Source organism: Equus przewalskii, chromosome 5 (genome assembly GCF_037783145.1).
Source record: "Equus przewalskii isolate Varuska chromosome 5, EquPr2, whole genome shotgun sequence".
Classification (NCBI taxonomy): Eukaryota; Metazoa; Chordata; class Mammalia; order Perissodactyla; family Equidae; genus Equus; species Equus przewalskii.
In genome coordinates, this window is record NC_091835.1 from 75,694,664 (window position 1) to 75,719,510 (window position 24,847).

The 24,847-nt window shown below is 59.5% G+C and overlaps 1 protein-coding gene across 1 annotated transcript in view; it reads left to right on the forward strand.

Annotated features, from left to right (window-relative positions):
- Positions 1–24,847, forward strand: part of LRP1 (LDL receptor related protein 1) — a 78,612-nt gene that overhangs the window by 33,651 nt on the left and 20,114 nt on the right. Inside the window, exons 16-44 of the mRNA XM_070621763.1 lie at positions 607–747; positions 845–970; positions 1,439–1,555; positions 2,005–2,085; positions 3,642–3,809; positions 6,804–6,986; positions 7,412–7,612; positions 8,798–9,043; positions 9,271–9,468; positions 10,653–10,857; positions 11,040–11,204; positions 11,884–12,128; positions 12,367–12,498; positions 12,817–13,044; positions 13,275–13,449; positions 13,550–13,644; positions 13,855–14,004; positions 14,173–14,313; positions 14,668–14,802; positions 16,291–16,422; positions 16,678–16,812; positions 16,994–17,123; positions 17,254–17,380; positions 17,720–17,871; positions 17,965–18,089; positions 18,422–18,799; positions 20,123–20,312; positions 23,391–23,595; positions 23,999–24,191. Of these exons, the coding sequence (XP_070477864.1) occupies positions 607–747; positions 845–970; positions 1,439–1,555; positions 2,005–2,085; positions 3,642–3,809; positions 6,804–6,986; positions 7,412–7,612; positions 8,798–9,043; positions 9,271–9,468; positions 10,653–10,857; positions 11,040–11,204; positions 11,884–12,128; positions 12,367–12,498; positions 12,817–13,044; positions 13,275–13,449; positions 13,550–13,644; positions 13,855–14,004; positions 14,173–14,313; positions 14,668–14,802; positions 16,291–16,422; positions 16,678–16,812; positions 16,994–17,123; positions 17,254–17,380; positions 17,720–17,871; positions 17,965–18,089; positions 18,422–18,799; positions 20,123–20,312; positions 23,391–23,595; positions 23,999–24,191 (4,899 nt within the window). The remainder of the gene's footprint in view (positions 1–606; positions 748–844; positions 971–1,438; positions 1,556–2,004; positions 2,086–3,641; positions 3,810–6,803; positions 6,987–7,411; positions 7,613–8,797; positions 9,044–9,270; positions 9,469–10,652; positions 10,858–11,039; positions 11,205–11,883; positions 12,129–12,366; positions 12,499–12,816; positions 13,045–13,274; positions 13,450–13,549; positions 13,645–13,854; positions 14,005–14,172; positions 14,314–14,667; positions 14,803–16,290; positions 16,423–16,677; positions 16,813–16,993; positions 17,124–17,253; positions 17,381–17,719; positions 17,872–17,964; positions 18,090–18,421; positions 18,800–20,122; positions 20,313–23,390; positions 23,596–23,998; positions 24,192–24,847) is intronic.

Here is a 24,847-nt window from a genome sequence, read left to right on the forward strand (position 1 = left end):
GAAGGAAAGAGGAGGAGGAGAAAGGAGGAACAGTCGGGAAGCAGGACTGAGGGGCAAGATGGGCACATACCAGCCTCTAGGACTAGTGGTCCATGGGCTGTGGGAGACAAAATAGCCACCCAGGGGACCCACAGGAAGTTTCAGGGCTTAGAGAGGAGATGAGAGATGGGTCAGAAAGACGATGTGCAGAGCTGGAGGGGCCAGGGACGGGAGCTGACAGGGAGTCCTGGGCTTCTTGAGGTTACAAATGCAAACACAGACAAGAGGTCCCCAAGATGACTTCTGAGGGACAGTTTGTGGAGATGGCACAAGAGGGTGAGGGGAGGTCTGCTCGGCAGGGACAAAGGTATGGGCGGGCTCTTGGATCCTTGGAAGCTGCTGTTTTCTCAGGTCACACCGAGGTACTGGAAGTATTGACCATCACCCTGGGGCTTGAGAAAGAGTTGCAGTTTCCATCCAGATAATTTGTTCATGAAGAATTATGCACCAGGAAAAATTACTCTCCTGTATTATTTTAAAACGATAAAACAGGCCAAGTGCAGGGGCTCAGCACCTGTCCCAGGCTCCGGGTCTGACTCTCCCCCTCACGCCCTGTTGTGTCCGCAGCGAACCCATCCTACGTGCCCCCACCCCAGTGCCAGCCGGGCGAGTTTGCCTGCGCCAACAGCCGCTGTATCCAGGAGCGTTGGCGGTGTGACGGCGACAACGACTGCCTGGACAACAGTGACGAGGCCCCCGCCCTCTGTCGTGAGTCATCCGTCTGCCCTCTCAGTGGGACCGCAGGCCACAGGGCAGCAGGTGGAGACCCCACCCCTTTGCTTACCCCGACCTCTTTCCCCCCCAGATCAGCACACCTGCCCCTCCGACCGATTCAAGTGTGAGAACAACCGGTGCATTCCCAACCGCTGGCTCTGTGATGGGGACAACGACTGTGGGAACAGCGAAGATGAGTCCAATGCCACTTGTTCAGGTGTGCAGTGGGGGTCGCCCCCCTGGGCACCCCACCCCTCCTCCTCAGTCAGGGAGGCAGGCTTGTAGGGGAGCCAGGCTGGGAGGACAGTGGTGGGAGGAAGAGAGAGAGGCCTCAGGGGAAAGCAAGGGAGGATGGAGCTCCGAGCGGGAAAAGCAGAGCGCTCTCCCCTATCCCAGGATGACAGGGCCGGCTGGGAGGACTGACCTTGCAGGGGATAGAGCACGGCTCTAGATTGGAGATGACGAGCCAGGCAGGATGCATCTTCTCCTTGGAGGATCAAAGACCTCTCGAGAGATGGGCTGAAGCGTCCGGTGTGAGACCCCATGGGTGGTTTTGAATGTCTCTAAGACAAATGACTTTGAGGCCCTTGGGAAGACTTCTTGATAGGCAGAGAATAATAGGAAAGAAGGGAAAATTAAGAGAAGGGACAGGACTCTGAGCACTCGTGCCCATCCCTGTCCCCAGCTCGTACCTGCCCACCCAACCAGTTCTCCTGTGCCAGTGGCCGCTGCATCCCCATCTCCTGGACTTGCGATCTGGACGATGACTGCGGGGACCGCTCTGATGAGTCAGCCTCGTGTGGTAAGAGGGACAGCAGGAAGGCCAGGCTGGCACAGGGGAGGGCGAGCCCATGAGAATGTGCCCTGGGGCAGGGGCACTGGAGAAACCCTGCAACTTAGTACCTGGGTGGCCCGGGGCAAGTTACTTAATCTCCTTGGCCTCTGTGAGTTTCGTCTGCAAAGCAGGGATCATAATAGCACCCCCATCCAGTGTCGACATGAGACGTCAGTGAGATCTTGCATGAAAAGTACTCAGCACAGGGCCAGCGTTTGCTAACTAGTAGCTTGAAAAAAGAATGCTCAGAGGGGTAGGGATGAACGAGCAGAGTTTCAGGCTGACTTAGCCTCCCCTCCCTGGTCTGGCCAGGCTCAGGGCTGCTGGTTACAGGAGGGACCCCGCACCCTGCTGCTCGGTGCTATGATGCTGTGCAATCTTGAGGGCCCTACTCAGCTACTCTTTCTCCCTGACAGCCTATCCCACCTGCTTCCCCCTGACTCAGTTTACCTGCAACAATGGCAGATGCATCAACATCAACTGGAGATGTGACAATGGTGAGAGTCGCCTCCCTTCCCCTGCCCTGATTCCTCGGAAAGCTAGAAGCCGCAGCCAGGCCCTGGGTGGGTGGCGAAGGGATTTTAGGATCCAGCCAAGGTGGCCCTCCGGTTCACTGAAGTCCCACTGGGTTGGCTGGGAGAAATGAGGATGAGCCAGAAATGCCGTGGGGGAACCGATAGGGAGCAGGGCAGACCCTGCCCATCGCCTGTCAGCCATTCGTCCCCCGTCAGGGCCTGAGCTGCCCATCCTCCGGCAGAGGCTCGGGGGCTGGGGAGGATGAGCAAGGAGAGCCTGGTGCCCGACTCCCTTCTCCCTGCAAACCCCGTCTCCTGGGGTCCCTGGTGCACCCTCCAGGCTCCGGCTCCAGGCTCAGGAGCCTACCTGGCGGTCAGCTGTGGACCAGGTGACGTCTGCCCTGAGCCACGGGGGCCAGTGGATCGTCTTGTGTGTGCTGTCTCGGGGCTGTGGTTGTGTCCGTGTGGTGTTGTGACATGTTCACCGGTGGCTCCAGCCCTGGCTAACATGTGAGAGGATATACTGGGTCAGCGCCACGTTGCCCCTCACCTTTGCTGTGTCTCGCGTGCCAATGGTTGCCCTGGCGGTTTCTGTGTTTCAGAGAAGGATTGTGGGGACGGCTCTGACGAAAAGACCTGTCCTGAGCCTGCCGGTCAGTGCATAGAAGCACATGCACCATCACCCCAGAGCCCCAGCTGGCCTCAGCTGCCTCTCAGGACCCCAGGCAGCTCCCCTCCCCAGAGCTCCAGGGATGTGAAGGGAAAGCCAAAGGCAGGAGAGAGAGGCAGCAAGAAAACAGTGGAAGGAAAGAAGCAGAGAGGGCAGAGGGAACCCTCACAGGAGGGGAGATGACAGAGGGGTGGGGACAAGCAGACTGAGACAAGAGCTAGAGGAGAGTTAGAGAAGCAGATCCAGTTGGAAAAGAGGCAGGAACACAACCCAAGGAGGACAGCCAAGTCCCAGGCTTCTCAAGCCTCCTGAAAATGTGGAGGGAGGTCCCGGAGCCCCACCCACGAGGACTGGAACTCAGGACGTTCATTCAGTCACCCTCAGATGCCTTCTAGAAGTATCCCCCGACCCTTCCCAGCTGCAGGCTGTGCCTCTTGAGGGCCGAGCGCCCAGGGCATGCCCAGGCCCAGGGCTGGGCCTGATTAAGCCTTCCCACCCACAAAGAGGCCTCACCTACGCTCCATCCCAAACCAGAGAAATCCCTGCCTTTCCCCAAAGCAAGCAGACCCCTGTTCCCACACCCTGCCTGAAGGGGAAAGGATCGTGTCCCGTCCCCTGCCCTAGCCTCCGGGACTCGGGGAAGGGCCCTTCTGGAGCCCGCCCTCCTCTCCCGCCCCCGCGTGGGCCATGGTGCATGCTGCAGTCTATGCAGTTTCTGTGTCTTTTCTGTTTGTTGTTTTCTCAGTGGGGGGTTGGGGGAGGCCAAAGGTGGGAATGGGGAGCTGGGAGCGGGGGCCTAGAGCTGGGGTCACAGAGAAGACTGCTTGCTGACCCCCTCCTCGCCTTTCCCCTTCTTGCCTCTCCCCAGACAACGACTGTGGGGACAACAGTGATGAGGCCGGCTGCAGCCACTCCTGTTCCAGCACCCAGTTCAAGTGTAACAGCGGACGCTGCATCCCTGAGCACTGGACCTGCGATGGGGACAACGACTGTGGGGACTACAGCGACGAGACACACGCCAACTGCACCAACCAGGGTGGGCGCCTGGGGCCAGCAGGGGGGCGGGACTGTCCACGTGCCAGGCACTCAGCCGGCCGGCCGTCCCCCGCCCTGTGTGCCACTGCGACCTGGGAACCAGAGAGAACCCAGACCTGGCTTTCCTCCTTCAGGAGCACCCAGCCCTGTGGGAGAGGGAGACTGCAGACCAGTCCCCATCGCACACTGTTAAGACTGCAGGCTCTGCGGTGGGTGGCTTTGGGTTTGCGCTCCAGCTCCGCAGCTTGCTATCTGGGTGGCCTTGAGCAAGCTACTTAATCTCTGTGGCCTCTGTGAGTTCCATCCACAGAGTGGGGATCATGACAGCACCCCCATCGCAGCACTGACATGGGGATTCCGGGAGATCAGGCATGAAAAGCACTCAGCACAGGGCCTGGGTTTGGGAGCTGGATGCTTGAAAAAGGGATGCTCAGAGAGGCAGGGGGGAGTGAGCACAGTGCGGACGAGGGAGAGGCAGCTGGCTCTGTGAGGGTCCCCCGTGCCCAGGCCTCCAGGGGGCCATGGAGGCTGAGTTTACTGGAAGGCATAGACCCTCTTAGGGGACGCTGGGGTCTCAGCACTGGCCAATTGTTACCATGGAAGAATGCAGACCCAGGGTTGCCCTGGCTTTGAGAGCCAGAAGTGCGGATTTTTATGGGAACTCTACCCATTTTTAAACACTGGTGTGTTGGTTTCCTAGGGCCGCGACATTGAAGTACCACCACAAACTGAGCGGCTTAAGCAACAGACCTTTATTGTCCCACAGTTCTGGAGGCTAGAAAGCCAAGACCAAACTGTCGGTAGGGTTGGCTCCTTCCGAGGGCCATGAGGGGGAATCTACCCCAGGCCTCTCCTAGCCTCGGGGCGGTGCTGGTGCTCCTTGGCGTTCCTTGGCTTGTACGTGTTTCACTGATCTCTGCCTTCATCTTTATATGGCACAGCTTCTCCCTGTGCGCATGTCTGTCTCTGTGTCCAGATTTCCTCTTTATACAAGGACACAATCGTAGTGGATTAGGGCCCACCCTAATGACCTCATCTTAAACTGATCATCTGCGAAGACCTATTTCCAAATAAGGTCACATTCACAGGTACAATGAGTTAGGACTCTAGCATCTTTGGGGAGTACAAACCAACCCATAACAACTGGCAAAATTTTAAAAACACTGCAGCCAAAATCTCCCCGCAGGCCTCATCTGGCCCCTGGGCTACCAGCCTACAGCCTCTGCCTTGTAGAGTTAAGGAGCACAGAGTGGGGATGGTGCTGATAGCACTGAGCACCCACGAGGGGCCTAGCACTGAGAGGGAGGATGGGGGGGTCACCCAAGGCCTGGGAAACAGTGACTGAGTCTCGAGGGCCATCTCTGATGGGACAGGTAGTAGGGCTTGGGATTCTGAGAAGGGGCCCCTGGAGGCCTGCCGTGTGGCATGCTGGGAAGAGCTCCCTGCCCCTCGCCAGCCGGGCGAACGTGTGTGAGTCGCTTCCTCAGAGCCTTGGCTTCCTCTACGAAATGAGAGGAGATGTGTGGGGGCCTGGCACGAGGGGGCAGGGATGTCATGACTAGTGGTGGCTGTTAACTCTGGTTGTAAGCTGGAATGGTCTGGGACCATTCAGGGGGAGGTGAGAGATGAACTGGGCCCTGCTGAGGATTAGACTCTGGGTAAATGGACAAAAGGGAGGGTCTTCAGACAGGGGGTAGGGGTGGCCTGGAGAACCCAGCAGTAAGACTTAGGGAGTGAAGCTGAGCACTCCTGCAGGAGCCAGGGGGGTGGGTGGGCTCTCCAGACTGTAGTGGACAGCAGGGAATGAGGCTGCACCCCAAGGGGCAGATGACAACAGCAGGTGAAAGCCAGGCTCTAGGCACCTTTCGAAGCTGGAAGGTGATAAGATGTGGGAGGTGCTTTCAGAAGATAATCCTGGAAGGAGATTAGATTGCAAAGAGGTTCAGGAGCCCCGAGGAAGGAAAATCCGCTCCGAGGCTGCTGCTGAAGTCCAGGCACAAGATGAGCGCCAAGGCGGGCAGGAGTGGGGAGCGGGTCTGCGGCAGCAGTGTGAGGGCTGAGTGCAAGGCAAGGTTCTGAGGCCTCCCACATGCTGCTCCTGCTCCTTCCTCAGCCCCAGTCAGATCTCGAGTGATCCTGCGCAAAATAAGTCAGATCACGCCCCAGCCCTGCCCTCAGGCCGGCACCAGCTCTCTGCATGCTTAGAATCAACGCCAACCAGCCCCATGGCCAGCAGCCCCCCACCTCTCTGACCTTCATTCCTGCCACTCATCTCCTCCTTCACTTTGCTGTAGCTGTGCAGCCTCAAATATGCCCTGGGCATTTTTCAAATATGGCCTGCATGGTCCTGCCTCAGGAACTTTGCACTAGCTGTTCCCTGGACCTGGAATGCACTTCCAGATGTTCCCGGGGCTCATGTTGTTCAGGTCTCGGCACGAACGTCTCCTGTCGGAGGCATTCCCTGATGGTCCCAGCTAAAGCAGCGTCCCCCTCCCTGTAGCCCTGCTCTGCTCTGTCTCCAGAGCTCTGAGCACACCTGTAATTGTTCTCTGGACTCCGGGTCACGTTTTCACTTTGCCACGAGAACTTCAGCTCCATTAGAGTAAGGGCTTTGTCTGGTTCACTGCTGGCACCTAGAACGGTGCCTGGCACACCGCAGGCGCTCCATAAGTGTTGGTGGAGTGAATGAATGAAACAGAGACGAGGCTAAGGTGGGGGGCATTTGAACTCTGGCCTAAGAAATTGCTTATCCAGTCGCAGTCTCGTGTGTGAAGTCGTGGGGACTGGACGAGCCGCGGGCTGGGGTCTTGGAAGGTGTGGCATCCCTGACTCTCGGTTAGGGCTTCTGTGGAGTGACCGCAGGGCTCAAGAACGCCCCATCGCTGCCTCTGTTCATAACCTGGGCTGGGCTTAGCGGGAGGGGACTGGGAAGGCAGCGATGGGAGCGGCTGACCTGGACCCCCTCCCCCCGTGCCCTCCACCTGTCCCCCTGCAGCCACAAGGCCCCCTGGTGGCTGCCACAATGATGAGTTCCAGTGCCGGCTGGATGGTCTGTGCATCCCCCTGCGGTGGCGCTGTGATGGGGACACTGACTGCATGGACTCCAGTGATGAGAAGAGCTGTGAGGGAGTGACCCACGTCTGTGACCCCAATGTCAAGTTTGGCTGCAAGGACTCTGGTAAAAAGAAGGATTGGAGGGAGTCTAGAATGGGGCAACGTGGACAGGAGGAGACCGTACTGAGAGCAGAGCAGTGGCAACGGGGACTACCATACTGTGAGGGGTGGAGTGGGGACATTGTGAGGCAAAAGGCTGCACAGAAAAAGCTTGTGCATGATGCATGGGGCAAGGTAGGAAGGGGCCAGGGCCTGCACGAAGGGCCCTGGGAACCAAAACCCTCACCAGAGTTGAGCTTCAGCACCTCCTGCAGATTCCTGCCCTTTTTTATTGCCTATGTGAATTTGACAGAAAAAGCCTCAAGGTTCCTAGTGGACCCCAAGGCATTGCAGTCATGACAGTATTAGAGAAGCCCACTGGGTCTGGGAAGAGGGCATAGAGAGCCCTGCTTCCCTGGCTTGGCCCCTCATACTATACCCTTCCCTCAGCTCGGTGCATCAGCAAAGCATGGGTGTGTGATGGCGACAGCGACTGTGAAGATAACTCAGACGAGGAGAACTGTGAGTCCCTGGCCTGCAGGCCACCCTCGCACCCCTGCGCCAACAACACCTCGGTCTGCCTGCCCCCCGACAAGCTGTGCGATGGCAACGACGACTGTGGAGACGGCTCAGACGAGGGAGAGCTGTGCGGTGAGGCCCAGGCCCAGGAGGGGCCCCAGGAGAGCAGAGGGGCGGGTGCCTACGTAAGGAGTCTGGGCCAGGGCCAGGGCAACGGCCAAGCTCTGCGGGGAGAAGTCTGAGCCCAGGAAAGGACAGCTCTGGCTGCTGGGTGAGCCGTACCCGGGGCACTTACCAACAACCATGTTGATTTCAGACTCACCTTGGCAAGAGACTGTGCTAAGTGCATCACACATTATAGCATTTAATCCATAAAGCAGCCCTGTAAGGCAGGTATTATTGTCATCTCCATGCTACAGAGGAGAAAACTGAGGCACAGAGAGGTTAAATAACTGGCCCAAGGTCGCCCAGCTCCTAAAGTGCCCTAGAGACAGTGCGGTACAGCCCCTCCCTCAGGCACAGCCCCTCACCCACCCTCGTACTGCAGGGTGTGCAGAGCCGGCTTTCGATATGGAGACACCGGGTTGAGTGTCGAAGTGGTCAGGGCAGCCTCCCCAGAGGAGGCAGGGATTTAACTGGCTCCCTAGGATGGGCGGATCTTGCCTTGAGTGAGAAGGTGGGAGGAGGAGGGTACGCCTTCAAGATCAAAAGAAATGGGGGTCAGGGAGGGCCGCATGGTGTGTCTTGGGGACGAGGAGCAGAGCGGAGCAGCTTTATCTCCTCTGAGCCAGGCGGAGCATCGGGTTCCTTGGAGGTGAGGAGGGGGAGATAAGGCAGGCGGAGACTGGCCCTGAGAACTGCTGACGGGGCATCAGTCAGGGCTGGCAGAGGACCCAGGGTGGGACATTCCCTACCGCACCCACCCCAGATCACACCCAAATCAGGAGAGACTGAGGGCAGAGGAATGGACCTACCGGCCCTCCCAGAAAGAGGCAAAAAGCTGGGGACCCCACCGTGGGCTCAGGAAGGGGCAGGGAAATGGAGACCAGAGAGAGATGCAGCCGTGATGTGGGGGTGCCCATCCAGGGCAGGGGAGGGGCGGTCCTGGGTCACGGGTGCTGAGGTCTCAACCCTGGTCCTGAGGGAGACTGTGAAGTGGTGGGACAGAAGCTTGGCCAGGAATGGAAAAGAAGGACGCCATGGGTGGGGTGCCAGAGCTCTGGCCGGGCTCCCTGGGACTTGGGGTCCAGCCCAGCCATGATCCTACCTCCTCCCAGATCCTGAGCCTGATCCTGTCCCCTGCTCTCCCACCCCCAGACCAGTGCTCCCTGAATAACGGCGGCTGCAGCCACAACTGCTCGGTGGCACCTGGTGAAGGCATTGTGTGTTCGTGCCCTCTGGGCATGGAGCTGGGGCCCGACAACCATACCTGCCAGATCCAGAGCTACTGTGCCAAGCACCTCAAGTGCAGCCAGAAGTGTGACCAGAACAAGTTCAGTGTGAAGTGCTCCTGCTATGAGGGCTGGGTGCTGGAGCCGGACGGCGAGAGCTGCCGCAGCCTAGGTGAAACGCGGGTGGCCGGGGTGGCCGGGGTGGCCGGGGTGGCCGGGCAGGCTGGGCAGGCTGAGGCAGGCCCCTGAGCTGCGGTGGGCTGCCCTTGGGTGGCCAAATGCCAAGGCTGAGGTTTCCATCCAGGCCCAGGGCCAAGGCCAACAGAGACACTGCCTGCCTCTGGACAGGGTGACAGAGGCAGCAAGCCCCTTGCTGAGCCCTCTCACATCCCTCTCCAGACCCCTTCAAGCCGTTCATCATCTTCTCCAACCGCCACGAGATCCGGCGCATCGACCTTCACAAAGGGGACTACAGCGTTCTGGTGCCTGGCCTGCGCAACACCATTGCCCTGGACTTCCACCTCAGCCAGAGCGCCCTCTACTGGACCGACGTGGTGGAGGACAAGATCTACCGCGGGAAGCTGCTGGACAACGGAGGTGACCGCCCTCCGTGCCTGGGGCTGATGGGGGCAAAGTGCACCCAGACGGGGCACTGGGGCACTTAGAGCCACAGGCCCTTAGCTCCCCATCCCCCACACTCCTTTTAATTGAGTTAGATTTTGCTGTGGGTCTCAGTGCCTGATGCCCCGTAATTATCGTCAGTAGAGCTGCCACCCGGATAATTAACAAAATGATCAGCCTTTCTTTGGAAAGGCCTAGAGCTCGGCTCCCCAAATCCTAGAACTGCCGGCTTGAAAGGAAAAAGCCATGGAGGGGTCAAGTATCTGAACCCTGCCTTCTGTCCCAAGGCGGCCTGACCCCTCTCACACTTCTTTCATTAGTAACACACATATTGAGCACCTGCCGTACACACTGGGCCCTGGGGAGACAGCAGGGATCCAAACAGGCCCAAACATCCGCCTGTATGGAGCCTACATGCCAGTGGGAATGTCAGAAATAAACAAAACAAACGATACAACATGGAACGTCACGGAAGGGATGGCGCTGGGGATGAGAAGCAAGGAGGCAAGGCAGGGTAGGGAGCATGGGGTGGCATTTTAAATTGGATGGTCAAGGAAGGCCCCCTGAGAAGGGGACATCTGAGCCAAGACTTGAAAGCAGCACATTTTGTGAGAGGAGTTGGTATTGTTTGCGATAGAGAAAACTTGGAACCAGCGCAAATGTCCGTCAACAAGAGCATGGCTCAGTAGACAGTGATGCTGTTCACACTACGCAACAGTTTCTAAAATAATGAGGTCCATACATGTATATTACCGTGGAAAAATCTCCAAGACAGCATGCAGAGTGACTTCTAGAAAGTTCTGTCCTCCTCTTATTGAGTCTAGGTCTGTCCCCCAAAGTCCCCACTGTCTGCTCTGACCTTTCCCCATGGATTAGCCCTTCAGACCTGCAAGCAGGAGATAGCTGCTGCCTCCCCTTCTCCAGGGTTCTGGAAGCCAGGCTTCTCCCCTCCTGCTTGACCTTCTGGTGGGGTGGGGGGCCTGAGTGAGGAGACTGGGGGGGGGTCTGTGACCCCCCCCCCATTTGAATCTGGGGCACATCAGAGGTATTGGCAGAGGTGTCAGGATGGGAGGTGGGTCATCCGGGGGTCCTCGGGTACCATGCATTCATTCCTTCTCACCTCGGGGGAGTCTAACCCCGCATGACCTTCTCTTCTCCAGCCCTGACCAGTTTCGAGGTGGTCATTCAGTACGGCCTGGCCACACCCGAGGGCCTGGCTGTAGACTGGATTGCAGGCAATATCTACTGGGTGGAGAGTAACCTGGACCAGATTGAAGTGGCCAAGCTGGATGGGACCCTTCGGACCACCCTGCTGGCTGGTGACATTGAGCACCCAAGGGCCATTGCGCTGGATCCCCGGGATGGGTGAGGACCCTGCCCAGCCCTACTCTGGCCCCATGGTCCCCCCTGAAGCCCCTTCAGCCGGGCCAGGGACGCCTGTCTCCTCAATGCTATTTGCCCATCTCCACCCTTTACCAAGAATCCTACCACAGCCCCTACCCCAGACCCTCAACCTAGGCCCTCCTGACCCCCTCCCCACTCCCCAGGATCCTGTTTTGGACAGACTGGGATGCCAGCCTGCCCCGCATCGAGGCAGCCTCCATGAGTGGGGCTGGGCGCCGCACCATCCACCGGGAGACAGGCTCAGGGGGCTGGCCCAACGGGCTCACCGTGGACTACCTGGAGAAGCGCATCCTCTGGATTGACGCCAGGTCAGCACCCTCCACTACACCCCAGGAGGCCTCCATCCTCCCCAGTCCTTCCCTGGGACAGAGTGGGGTCAGGGGTACTAGAACCTGGCACTGATGAGAAGGCCCGGGGGGAGCTAAAGCCAGAACTGGGGCAGCCAAGGGCCAGACCCAGTAAGAGGACTGAGGTGGAGGCAGAGGCTGGGCAGGGGGTAGAGGCGCGGATAGGAGAGGTGAAGGCGGGGCTGTTGCCCTGCACAGGAGTGCTTGGCCCAGGGGTGGGCGAGGGCTGAAATACAACCTCCTGTCCTCACCCACAAGTCTGTGTGCTCTCCTGGGGGCTCTGTCTCCCAGGGCAAGGGGAAAGTTTTTCTCACAGGCCTGCCCAGCGGGGGCGCCTTTTCCTAAGCTCCACCAAAGCCCTGTGGTGCTAACGGCGGCCTGGGGAGAAAGGGGCCCAAAGACGGGGCCTGGGCCTTGGTGTCTGAGAGCTGGTATCCTAGACCTTATACCACGTGGTCCTTGCTCCAGGGCCGCTCTGTCTGCCTTCCCTGGCCAGCAGGGTTTGGGAGGAAGGAATACTCCAGCGTGCTAAGGTGGGGGGGCTGTGGGCCAGGGCCTGGGCGGGTGGGCGCCCTGGCAGGGTGCCCTGAGGGCTGAGGTCCCAACTGGCATCCTCACTCTGCCCCGACCACGCTCTCAGGTCAGATGCCATTTACTCAGCCCGTTACGACGGCTCCGGCCACATGGAGGTGCTTCGGGGACACGAGTTCCTGTCGCACCCGTTTGCAGTGACGCTGTACGGGGGGGAGGTGTACTGGACAGACTGGCGGACAAACACGCTGGCCAAGGCCAACAAGTGGACTGGCCACAATGTCACCGTGGTACAGAGGACCAATACCCAGCCCTTCGACCTGCAGGTGTACCACCCCTCCCGGCAGCCCATGGGTAAGGGGCCAGAGAGGAGCCGGCAGCCTCTGCAGAAGCCCTTGAGAGAGGAGAGGGCGATGAGAACAGGGGGTGGTCTGTGCTGGACGGTGCGGGTGGGCCAGCCTGCTGACAGAGGAGGGTCTGGCAGCAGGTGATGCTGGAACAGAGTTGGGGGTGTGATGGGAGCGTCTAGGTGAGGAAGGCCAGGGAGGGGCCAGCAAGTCACAGGATGTTCCTGCTTCTCCCTCCCCTGCAGCTCCCAATCCCTGTGAGGCCAACGGGGGCAGGGGCCCCTGCTCCCACCTGTGTCTCATCAACTACAACCGGACCGTCTCCTGTGCCTGCCCCCACCTCATGAAGCTCCACAAGGACAACACCACCTGCTATGGTAGGAGGCCCCCCCTTCAGGAGCCAGTGGTCAACTGAGGCTGAAGGGGCAGGTTTCAAGCACCCAGGCTCCCGGTTGTAAGTGAAGGTAGACTGTCCCAGTCAGGGGGACATGATGGGAGAGGCTCCAGAGATGGCCACTGTAAGAAGAGGCTGGAACTCCAGCCAGGGAGGTTACACCCAATGGGGGTGCTGCCTGATAGCCGAGGACCAGCAACAAATGGAAGGAACCAGAAGGAGGAGGGACCCTAATCTGGGTGGGTGGTGGGGAGCATGGAGGCAGGGGGCTGTCCTCAGTGACCTGCCATGTGTCCCGCAGAGTTTAAGAAGTTCCTACTGTACGCACGTCAGATGGAGATCCGGGGTGTGGACCTGGACGCCCCCTACTACAACTACATCATCTCTTTCACGGTGCCCGACATCGACAACGTCACGGTGCTGGACTACGATGCCCGCGAGCAGCGCGTCTACTGGTCTGATGTGCGCACACAGGCCATCAAGCGGGCCTTCATCAACGGCACAGGCGTGGAAACGGTCGTCTCTGCAGGTTCTGCCTTGTGCTGGTCCCCCCCGTGGGCGTGGGTACCCCCCATCCAGCCCTTGCTCCCCCCTGGTCCCCTTGGTCCTGATGTTCTTTCTCCAAACCTTTCTCCCTCTCAGTGCTCCACCCCGGTTCCCTGATCCCTATTTCCCCTAAACCCGGGCCAGGCCCTCCCTGACCAGCCTCCTGACCTGTGCCCTCAAACACCCAACCACGGCTCCCCACTGTGTCCCCAGACTTGCCAAACGCTCACGGGCTGGCCGTGGACTGGGTATCCCGGAACCTATTCTGGACGAGCTATGACACTAACAAGAAGCAGATCAACGTGGCCCGGCTGGACGGCTCCTTCAAGAATGCAGTGGTGCAGGGCCTGGAGCAGCCCCACGGCCTAGTCGTGCACCCCCTGCGTGGGTCGGTCCAGGGCCCAGGGTTGGGGAGCATGGGGTGTGGTGTGAGAGTTGAAGAGGACTCTGACCCTCCCCTCCCGGCCCTCCCCCCCACCCCCCCGCAGGAAGCTCTACTGGACCGACGGTGACAACATCAGCATGGCCAACATGGATGGCAGCAACCGCACCCTGCTCTTCAGCGGCCAGAAGGGCCCTGTGGGTACGAGCTGCCCTGCCTGCCTTCCCTGATTCCTCGACCAGGACATGCTCTCAGGGTCCCCCACTTGCACCTCTACCTCCCCAAACTCCCAGCTTAGCGCTGGTCCTCACTGCCCTCCCTCAAAACTGCACCCCACTCCCACATCCTCTGTGCCCAGCCCTGGAGGTCCGGCTGGGCCAGGCTCTCCGGCAATGACGCCCCCTCTTCCAGGCCTGGCTATTGACTTCCCTGAGAGCAAACTCTACTGGATCAGCTCTGGGAACCACACCATTAACCGCTGCAACCTGGACGGGAGTGGACTAGAGATCATCGATGCCATGCAAAGCCAGCTGGGCAAGGCCACCGCCCTGGCCATCATGGGTGAGGGCGCTGGGTGGGAGCAGGGGTGGGAACAGGCAGGCCAGGCTAGACTGGCTAGGGAGATGGGGGCTGACCTGGGGGCATCCTGTCCCCACTGCCAGGGCAGGCCCTTCAGGAGAGCTGGGGGTGTGGCCTTCCCCAGGGTCTCATCCCCTCCTGCCGCCCCAGGGGACAAGCTGTGGTGGGCCGATCAGGTGTCGGAGAAGATGGGCACATGCAACAAGGCTGACGGCTCTGAGTCTGTAGTCCTGCGGAACAGCACCACCCTGGTGATGCACATGAAAGTCTACGACGAGAGCATCCAGCTGGGTGAGGCAGGGGCAGGGGCGGGGGGGTGGGGCAGGGGCAGGGGGGCATGGGACAGGGAGGCCGGGGCTCTGGCCAGGCCTGGCTGCAGGATCCCTGGGCAAGGGGTCAAGGGGACTGAAAAGAGAGGCTCCACTCACCCCCAAAGGGGCTCCTCTTTCCACTTCTCACAAAGTCACCATATATGCTCACAGTTGCCCTGGTCCAAGGGCCAAGGGGACCTGAAAGCTGGGTTGGGTGGTGGCTCCCCCAAAGTCCAGAACAAAGGCGGTGACCACCCTGACCCTGAGCAGCATGAGCCTGACGCCACGGCCCCGAGGAGGGGCACTAACCCCTTCTCTCTGCATCCCACCCTAGACCACGAGGGCACCAACCCCTGCAGCGTCAACAACGGCGAGTGCTCCCAGCTCTGCCTGCCCACGTCGGGGTCCACCCGCTCCTGCATGTGCACAGCTGGCTACAGCCTCCGCAGTGGCCAGCAGGCCTGCGAGGGTCAGTGCTCCTGCCTCTCTGCCCCGCGGTGGCCCGGGTCCCCAGCCTGACCTGCTACCCTCCTCTTCTCACCTCAGGACAGGACTGCGTTCGTCACATGTTATTAAGTGCCTTTTGGGTTAGATACTTAGGAAGCCCCCACTGTGCCGGGTGGGTGCTGTGGGGGAGCCAGGGAGCCGAAGTCCCTGTCCCTGCGCTCTGCAGCCTTAACCAGAAGGGAAGTAACACGTAGGGGAAACTGGACCGGGAGGCCGCTCTGCCTGTAGGAGAAATAGACGGCACCGCGCCGCTTCCTGTGGAGCTGTGCTGTGAGCTTGTAAGACAGGCGTTCATAGGTCAGTTCCGATCCCAATGCAGGGCTCAGAGGAGAAAGGACCACGCGCAGGGAAGGGGCGCAGAGCCCTAGGAGGTGCGCAGGGCCTGTGCGGGACGGGGGTGTGGGCGTGGCTAGAAGGCTGGAGGTGGATGGGGCTGGCGGGGTCTCAGCGGAGAGCGCCTCCAAAGTGGTGTTTGCGGCAGATTAACCTGGCGGCAGAGAGCCTGGAGCCGGCTGAGGGGGGCAGGGAGAAACCGAGGCAGTCAGACGAGTTAGGAGGCCATTAGAATAATCACAGAGTTGGGAGAGGGGGCCTAGGCTGGGGCTCAGCAGCTGGGCGAAGAGAGACGCTGAAACCCAGAGACCTTTCACAAGAGCTTGCTGACTGATTTACGAGCTTGCCCCAGGACAGCCTTTCCCCAAGAGCACTCCTGGGAAGCACATCTTTGATGTGGGTAGACGTTACAGAAGGAAACACTAGGTTGAACAAAGTTTAAGTGCTTTTTGCTGCAGAACTTCTCAGAGCCTTGACTATGCTCATGTGCACTCGGAATTTTTCAAGAGGAGACTCTGGTGTTTGGGGTTTCCCCAAGCTCACTCAACCTGGAATCCTTTTTTTCATGGAGCCTGAGCAGCCAGGGCCCATGTGGGGATTCACTGGGGACCGGCCATATCAAGGGATAAGGCAGGGGAAGATCTGGGATGGGTGGATAGGGGCGTTGAGTTTGGGGTGTTGGAAAGAGGGTGTGGCACAGACCAGACAGGGGAGGATAGAGGAGCTGAGGTGGAACTCTAGACTGGGAGTCATGCAGTCCGATTGTCTGGTCTGCACCTCCCAGATTCTACCTCAGGGCCTTTGGGGGTGCCGGGTTGAGCAGGAGGGCAGAGCGCAGGAGACCAGGCTGGGCCTCTGCTGCCCTCTAGTGGGGGCTAGGGGCCTTGCGGGTGAGTCCCCAGAGTTGTGGCTCCTTTCACCACGCCCGGCAAGGAGGCCTGGCTGACCCGGCTCCAGGCCTCAGGCCCGGGTGAGTGCACATGTGTGTTGAGAGGGAGAGAGGGATGGCCGTGGGAAGATATCGAAAGGGAAGAAGAACAGAACAGGTTTGAGGGTGACAGAAACCAAGCTTAAAGGGTGTCAGTGAGGCCATGCCTGACGTGTCCTTGTGTTTCAGGTGTGGGCTCCTTTCTCCTGTACTCCGTGCATGAAGGAATCCGGGGAATCCCCCTGGATCCCAATGACAAGTCAGATGCCCTGGTCCCAGTGTCGGGGACCTCCCTGGCCGTCGGCATCGACTTCCATGCTGGTGAGCCATTTGGTGGCAGGAGGGCGTGGGACGTGGCCTTTGTGGGTGGTGTGCTCTGGGGGGTCTGGTGAGAGGCTGCCTGACCACAGCTGGAGGAGGAGGAACTCACCACAGCTGCCCCCACCCAGCTCTGTCTCCCCTGTCAGCCCTCGGGCACCCTCAGCACTCGCCTCTCTGCTAACCCCCATATGGTTTTGAGCCCCTGACTTGCCCCTGCTTTGTTGAGCATCCTCATGTCGGCTCCTCCACCTCCAGAAAATGACACCATTTACTGGGTGGACATGGGCCTAAGCACCATCAGCCGGGCTAAGCGAGACCAGACGTGGCGCGAGGATGTGGTTACCAACGGCATTGGCCGCGTGGAGGGCATCGCCGTGGACTGGATCGCAGGTGAGCTGTGGGAGGGCTGTGGGGCTCCAGGTGAGCAGAGGACTGGTGGGAAGTGGGGTCTCAGAGCAGAAGGGGAAGGCAGGAACAGATAGGGAGCAGCAAGGGTACCCGGGGGCTGGGAGGGGACCAGGGACACATGTCCCCACCCAGCTCCCTTGATCTCCACCCACTCTCTCCTCAGGTAACATCTACTGGACAGACCAGGGCTTTGATGTCATCGAGGTCGCCAGGCTCAATGGCTCTTTCCGCTACGTGGTCATCTCCCAGGGTCTGGACAAGCCCCGGGCCATCACTGTCCACCCAGAGAAGGGGTGAGGAGCTGGACACTCCCCAGCCCTGGCTCGGGTCTGGCCTGGTCACTCAGGCCACAGCCCATGCTGACGAGGCCCTTTCTCCTCCATGGTCTGGGGACTGACCCCCACTTCTACCTCCACCCGGCAGATACTTGTTCTGGACCGAGTGGGGCCAGTATCCACGTATTGAGCGGTCTCGGCTGGATGGCACTGATCGAGTGGTGCTGGTCAATGTCAGCATCAGCTGGCCCAATGGCATCTCGGTGGACTATCAGGTTTGGACGCAGCTTGGACCCCAAACTCCCCTTTCCGTGGGCCCTGCTCCCTCGAGTCTCCCTGTGATGAGCCCCTGTTTACTGGGAAGACATGGACCCAGGGAGTCAGACAGTCTTCTGGCCCAAGCCACCACCCGGAGTAGGACTGCCACCCCAGAGATGGTGGGCGGGGAGTCACTCAGCAGTGGGGAGTGAAGGGATGCCTAGAGGTCGGTAGGTCAGCAGGTCAGAGGGCGAGGAGGCTATGGAGGAAGGGGGAGAACGATGTGAGAGGCAAGACTGAGTGGAACCTGGTGGGGCACAAGGCCCTGGAGGTGAGCTGGGGTCTCTGGCCTGCAGGATGGGAAGATATACTGGTGCGACGCCCGGACGGACAAGATCGAGCGCATCGACCTGGAGACGGGTGAGAACCGTGAGGTGGTTCTGTCCAGCAATAACATGGACATGTTCTCAGTGTCCGTGTTTGAGGATTTCATCTACTGGAGTGACAGGTGAGGGCCTCTGTCCTGGCCTCCTCCTCGGCCGTCTTTTCCTTCCCTCCTGGCCCCAGTGACGCCCTGCTCACTGCCTTTCCCTTCCCTCAGGACTCACGCCAATGGCTCCATCAAGCGCGGGAGCAAAGACAATGCCACAGACTCTGTGCCCCTGCGAACGGGCATCGGTGTCCAGCTCAAAGACATCAAAGTCTTCAACCGGGACCGGCAGAAAGGTGAGGCTGGGGCTCTGGGCAGACAGGAGAGGCGCATAGGGGCCCCCTGGCTGGGAGTGCTCTCCCCGGGGAACCTGGAGTGAGAATGGCTAGGGGAGAAGTCAGACTCAAAGGGACACTTTCCAGTGACCCCAGAGGCTGAAGAGCTCTGGGAGCAGTCTGGGTGTTGGGCATGGGGGCCTGGAGGGTTTTCTGAACTGGCGATTTTGAGGCAGAGCAGGGTGCCCACCAGAGCTTGCACCTCGGCTGAGATGACACAAGCACGGATTGCTCTTTCCCCAGGGCGGGGCCCGCCCTCTGTAACCTCCTGCTTCCCCTGTGCCCTCCCCCAGGCACCAATGTGTGTGCAGTGGCCAACGGGGGGTGCCAGCAGCTGTGCCTCTACCGGGGCGGTGGACAGCGGTCCTGCGCCTGTGCCCATGGGATGCTGGCTGAAGATGGGGCGTCATGCCGCGAGTATGCCGGCTACCTGCTCTACTCAGAGCGCACCATCCTCAAGAGCATCCACCTGTCAGATGAGCGCAACCTCAACGCGCCTGTGCAGCCCTTTGAGGACCCTGAGCACATGAAGAATGTCATTGCTCTGGCCTTCGACTACCGAGCAGGCACCTCCCCGGGCACCCCCAATCGCATCTTCTTCAGCGACATCCACTTTGGGAACATCCAGCAGATCAATGACGATGGCTCCGGGAGGACCACCATTGTGGAGAGTGAGCCCAGACCCCAAATCTTACCAGGAAGTGGGGGGTGCGGGGAGGGTCAGCACAGACTTGGGGTAGACAAGCCGTCGGACATCAGCCAGCCCGCCCCTGCCCTGGATCTGAATCCACTTGCCTCAGCATCCCTGACAAGCAGCAGCAGCTCACATTGCACCACTGTAGTCACTGGAAAGTTTCTCCTCACCTGGAGTCAGAGCCGCCCCCTCTTCCTGCCCCTCTCTGGTCCTAGTTCAGTGCCCAGGCTGCAGAGAATAAGCCAAAGCTCTCCTCTGTGTGTGTGTCCAGTGCTCACGGCACAGGCCACAGAGAGAGGCCCACAGTCAACCCCAGACACGGGGTTCCAGTCACTTGGGCAAGTTTCCCACACTCCCCAAGCCTCCGATTCCTGTCTGTAAAGGGTCACCTGAGCTGGCAGGTGTGGAAGTGTAGCTCACACAGGACCCTCGTGCGCTCCGTGAAGGGGGGTGGGTGTCAGAGCTGTCCTAGGATGACCTTCGGCTCTTTGAAAGCTGCTCGACTCATTTTCTCCTCTCCTGTCCATAAAGACCTGCTGGACCCGGAACCAGGGGCTGGGTATACAGTGGTGATAAAACGGACCTGTCCTCTCAACCTCCTCCGGACATTTTCCACTCCACGTAGTCCAGTCCACGTGTCTGTCTAAAAATGCAGTGTCCATAGCTAAACTCGATACTCTAGCTGTAGCTGGATCAGGAGAGACAAGCAGCACTGTCCCCTCCCTTCGGGCGGTTGTTCAGGCTACAATACTTCTACTAATGCAGCCCTCTGGCCACCACATCGCCGTACACCTTGAAGCCTCTAAGACCCCTGAGTATTTTTCTCTTGACTACTGTTCTGCTGCGTCTCCCTCGTTGTGCACTTAGTTCTTTAATCTGAGTGTAAGATGTCTACCACACCATCGAGTTCGGGGTCTTCTTTAAGTGGAAGCTCCCCAGTGCAGCCCACATGGGATGTGATTTACTGAAATCCAGTTTGCACCCAACTTGGCAGAACTCTAGCTCCAAGGAAGTGTGACCACAGCATAAACCAAATCTACCTGTGGTGGGGCGACACAGGAAGGAGCGTTAGGGGGATGGACCCTGGGTCATTTGGGTGGGAAATAGGTGGTACAGGAGGGGGCAGGGCCCCGAGGGCTGTGTCCCCCACATGCTTCCCAGCTCCCAAACTGCCCTTCCAGCCCCACATATGCCGGGGAGTGGGTGCCCCAGGGCGCCCCCTTATCTTCTGCCCTTGGCACTCCTTTGGCTCTGCTCTCTAGCCCCGTCCTGACCCACAGCTGCTCCTGTCTCCTCGCAGACGTGGGCTCCGTGGAAGGCCTGGCCTATCACCGTGGCTGGGACACTCTCTACTGGACAAGCTACACAACGTCCACCATCACCCGCCACACGGTGGACCAGAACCGCCCGGGGGCCTTTGAGCGTGAGACAGTCATCACCATGTCTGGAGACGACCACCCACGGGCCTTTGTGCTGGACGAGTGCCAGAAGTGAGCTACTGGGCCCAGGGCATGGGAAAGGGTGGGCCACAGGGTGGCAGAAACTGTCACAGGCAGACATAGGCAGGGGATGCAGGAGCAGCAGAGGCTGGCTACAACCTGAACTCAGCCACTTCCCTGCTGTGTGACCTTGGACCAGCTATATGACCCCTCTGAGCTTCAGTTTCCTCATCTGTAATATGAGGATAATAATATTTCAGGCACCTGAACCAAAGGGAGGATCAGGGGGTTGTGGAGGATGCTTCTGGCTTCCTGATTAATTGGTTCATCCATCAGAGAGCCAAGTTCAAGGCACGTAGGAGGGCCTCTGTGTTTCTGGGACACCAAGTTCAGGCAGAGATTATTCACCGAACACCTGTTGTGTGCAAGCCTTGATCTGGGCCCATTCAAGCCGCCCAGGTGCGGTGCTGTGTCATGTTGGTGGGAAGCACTGATGACCGGCACGGGAATGCAGGTGGTGACCGACAGGCATCACGGAGGTGGTGAGATGGCACAGGCCTGGGAGTGGAAAGACCAAGGAAGGGCAGCCGGACAGGGGCTGCACTCTGAGCAAGAGCTGGAGGAGGGAGTGCCGGAGGCAGGGCGGGACTGCAGTCACAGGTTCCCAGGGGCCTGAGGATGGCCCAGGAGGCCGGCTCAGGTTGCGGAGGAGCCCAGAGGACGAAGGCCAGGGAGCTTGGGAGGAAACCCATCTCCACCTGCTCTGCTCTCCTGCAGGGGCAGCCGCACCCCCACCGTGTGGGCCTCTGGTGAACCCCCTCACCTGAGCAATCCTGGCCCACCCATGAACACAACTTCTTTCCCGAGTTCCGCGGCACTTGGAAGGTTTTCCCAAAGCTTCACTAGGAAACTAGGGGCCAAAGAAAACCCGCAAGCAGCTCCTCAGACACAGCGAGTGCACTGAACGTGGATTCCTCACCCTGAGGTGACTCGAGGCTGGCCCCAGCCCAGCCGCTTGGCCCCATTGACCAGTACAGGGGCCCTCTGACCCCTGCCTGCCTCAGCCGTCTCCGCACATACATGGCTTGTGAGAAAGATCCCGTCTGCCCTGCTGTGACACTTGGCGACGTCACCTGTCTGGCACTGGCCCCACTTGTCCCTCATGGGCCTGGAGCCTCCATGGAGGGGCCATGCTCTGGGCTCCCCCTCCCATCCCAGAGGCGATGGAGCATTGTGGCTTCAGAAGCCCCTCGTGACTGCCCACCAAGTGCCTCTGCTCTGAGCACGGGAGAGTCAGTCGTTCACTCAGCAGTTGGCTTCATGAGCGAGTGACGAGGACCTGACCTAGGCTGGAAATCAGGGAATGTGTCCTCCAGGAGGCGATGCCTGAGCCAAGACTGGGGGATGATGGGGCTGCACTGAAACCGGGGCAGGGCACAGGAGAGAGAGCCGAGCTGTCTGGCCCCTCCCTTGGCCAGAAGGAGCAAGTGCTTTAGAGGAATTGGAAGGAGGCAGTGTGGACCCAGATGGAGGAGCAGGGGCCTCCTGCCGAGGCTACCAGCAGCAGCCCCCTCACAGTCAGGCTGTTGGTCACCTGCCCTCAGGAAGGCCTCTCCCGGCCCTTCCCTGTCCCCTTCCTGGGAGCAGTTTTACCAAATTCAGAATCACAGTTGCAGCACAAATCATTCTCCCACATGTGACAGTTTGTCACCACTTCTCACCTTGGAGTGAGCTGGGCTGTACCTGAGGGTGTGGAAGTCCCTGGTGGGGACTGACAAGGCAAGGAAGATGACTAACAGCTGCCCCAGGATGCCCGTTTCCTCCTGTGGAGGGCAGAGAGACATGCCACTGCCCACACTCCCATCCTGGTTCCAAGAGCCGTGGCCATCCAGAGCCCCACCTCTTCCCTGGATGAGGCGCATCATCCTCAAGAGCTTGCCAAGGAAGGGGAGGGGAGCGTCCTTTTCCTGCCTGAGCACAGTGGCTGGAGCTGATGGCTCAAGTGTGATGCAGAGATGGCGAGGGGGTGGTAAAAAGAGAGCAAGTGACCTGGAGAGGTTTGAAGAGACAAGTCTACCAGCCGGAGGACAGCTCTGTGGCCAGAACAGCACAGGGGTGGAGGGAGGAGGGGCACAGAGGCGCCGGGTGGGAGGCAGGGAGCAGGTCCTGTGAGAGAACTGGAGAATGGACCTGGCTTTTCTGGGGCTGGGTGACTCTCAAACTCCATGGTGCGTGAGGATCCCCTCGAGAGGCCTGGAAAGCGTTGGTTCCCCAGGCCCAACCAAGCATGAATCTCTGAGGAGCCAGGAATCAGGACCCAGTGCAGGTGGTCTGAGGACCACACTGTCACACCCAGTGGGACCCGCTGACCAGCCCCGAGGTCTTCCTCACCACACCTGAAAGGAGAGGGTGTGCCGGCCATTCCCTTGCCTCCTTTACTGAGGAGGCCAGGGAGCCAAGGGGCCAGGAGGCTCGTTCAAGGACAGAACTAGTAAGGAGCAGAGCTAGGCTCAGACTGCAAATATGCAAAGGCCTTAAATGATGGAGAAGGAGATTCTTGAGAACTTCCTGAGGGTAGGATCCATGCATCCCCAGGACACAGAAAACACTTAACAAGCGCTTCCTGGATGAGGGGGAAGAGAGCAGTTAATAAAATGATACTCTCATAGCATCTATCAGCTGTCACTAAGATGAATAGTGACTCATTTAATCCTCAGACCCCTCCACGAGGCAGGCAGTAGTCTTACCCCACTTCGTAGAGGAGGAATCTGAGCACAGAGAGATGAAGGCACTTCCTGAGGTTCCTAGCTGGGAGGTGGTGGAGCCAGGATCAGAACCCAGCACCTGACTCACTTGGCTACACTGTCTCTCAGTAAACGCAGATGGCCATTCACAGACACTGAGAAACACACGCGCATGTGCATGCGCACAGACCGTGCTGCAGCTGGGCCCTTCCTGGGCACCAGGACTGAGTTGGCGTTGGTGGCTCAGAAGTTGCCTATGGCACTGCAGTCTGGTTCACACCGGGGCCGGCCCCTGGGTTTGGTCATCTGCACGCCGTGGCCTGGGCCCTCCATGGCAGAGTCCCTGGCTTTGACTCCTGATCCCTGTGGCTATCTCTTTCCCCAGCCTGATGTTCTGGACCAACTGGAATGAGCAGCACCCCAGCATCATGCGGGCGGCCCTGTCGGGAGCCAATGTCCTGACCCTCATCGAGAAGGACATCCGCACCCCCAACGGCCTGGCCATCGACCACCGTGCCGAGAAGCTCTACTTCTCCGACGCCACCCTGGACAAGATTGAGCGGTGCGAGTATGACGGCTCCCACCGCTATGTGAGTCTCTGGGGCAGGCATGGCAGGTGGCACGAGGGGGCTGGGGTCAAGGGACAGCCGGTCAGCCAAGGAGACTGCCCAGGCACAGAGCAGCAGAAAGGGAGGCCACGTGGCATGATAGGAAGAGCCAGGAGGACAATGAGGAGTTGTCCCATCGAGCCCTCACATTGCCACTTCTCTGTGTGGCCTTGCACAATCCTCCCCCTTCTGGGCTTGGTTTCCTCGTCAGTTAAATGAGGGAGATGGCAAGATGTCTCTCCAGGTCCTTCCCATTCTGTGACCATGTTTAGGGAGCCTAGACGGTGGCCACACCACCCTGATCCCTGGATCCAGCTGCAGTGGGGTGGAGTCTGGGACGAGAGGCCTGAGCAGTACCCGTGACAATGATGGTGCTGTCTCCCAGGTGATCCTGAAGTCGGAGCCGGTCCACCCCTTCGGGCTGGCCGTGTATGGGGAGCACATCTTCTGGACCGACTGGGTGCGGCGGGCAGTGCAGCGGGCCAACAAGTACGTGGGCAGCGACATGAAGCTGCTGCGAGTGGACATCCCCCAGCAGCCCATGGGCATCATCGCCGTGGCCAATGACACCAACAGCTGTGAGTGGGGCCGCTGCCGCCAGCCTTGCTCCCCTGCCCACCGTGCCAGCATGTACACACACACTGTACCCTGGTCCTGCTACACCAGGGCCTCCACGTGTACAGACACACACCCGCACCCACCCTCACCCCCAGGAAACTCCAAAACACTTAACATGCCTCTGCTCCAGCTCCCCCTAGACATCGGTACATAGACACACACACACATACTCATACCACCCCCCAGCTGGTCTCATCCACATCCTTGGACACCCCCAGCACATGCTCTGGTCATTCCTCCCACCTGGAACCGCACATACCCCCGGAACCTGATCACACACACATCTCAAGCTCTGCCCGTACCTCCCTCTCCACACACGTGCACAGACATACTCCTACACTGGGCCTGGCTGACTGAGTGTCCCCCACACAGATCTGCAGCTTTCCTGGGCTTCTCACACTCTCCTCACACAAGCCCTGGGGCCCCCACCACCACACACGTGATCTCAAGTTTCCTTAGACTTGAATCTCTCCAAAGCCCTTATCACCCGCCATAAGAGCACACACATCCTCCACCTCAGGCCCTCCCAAGAAGCCATCCCTGCCTGCCCCAGCCATGAGCCACTGTCCATGGCTGGTGCCAGGAAGCTCAGAGAAGCTGTGTGAGTGGCTGTGGG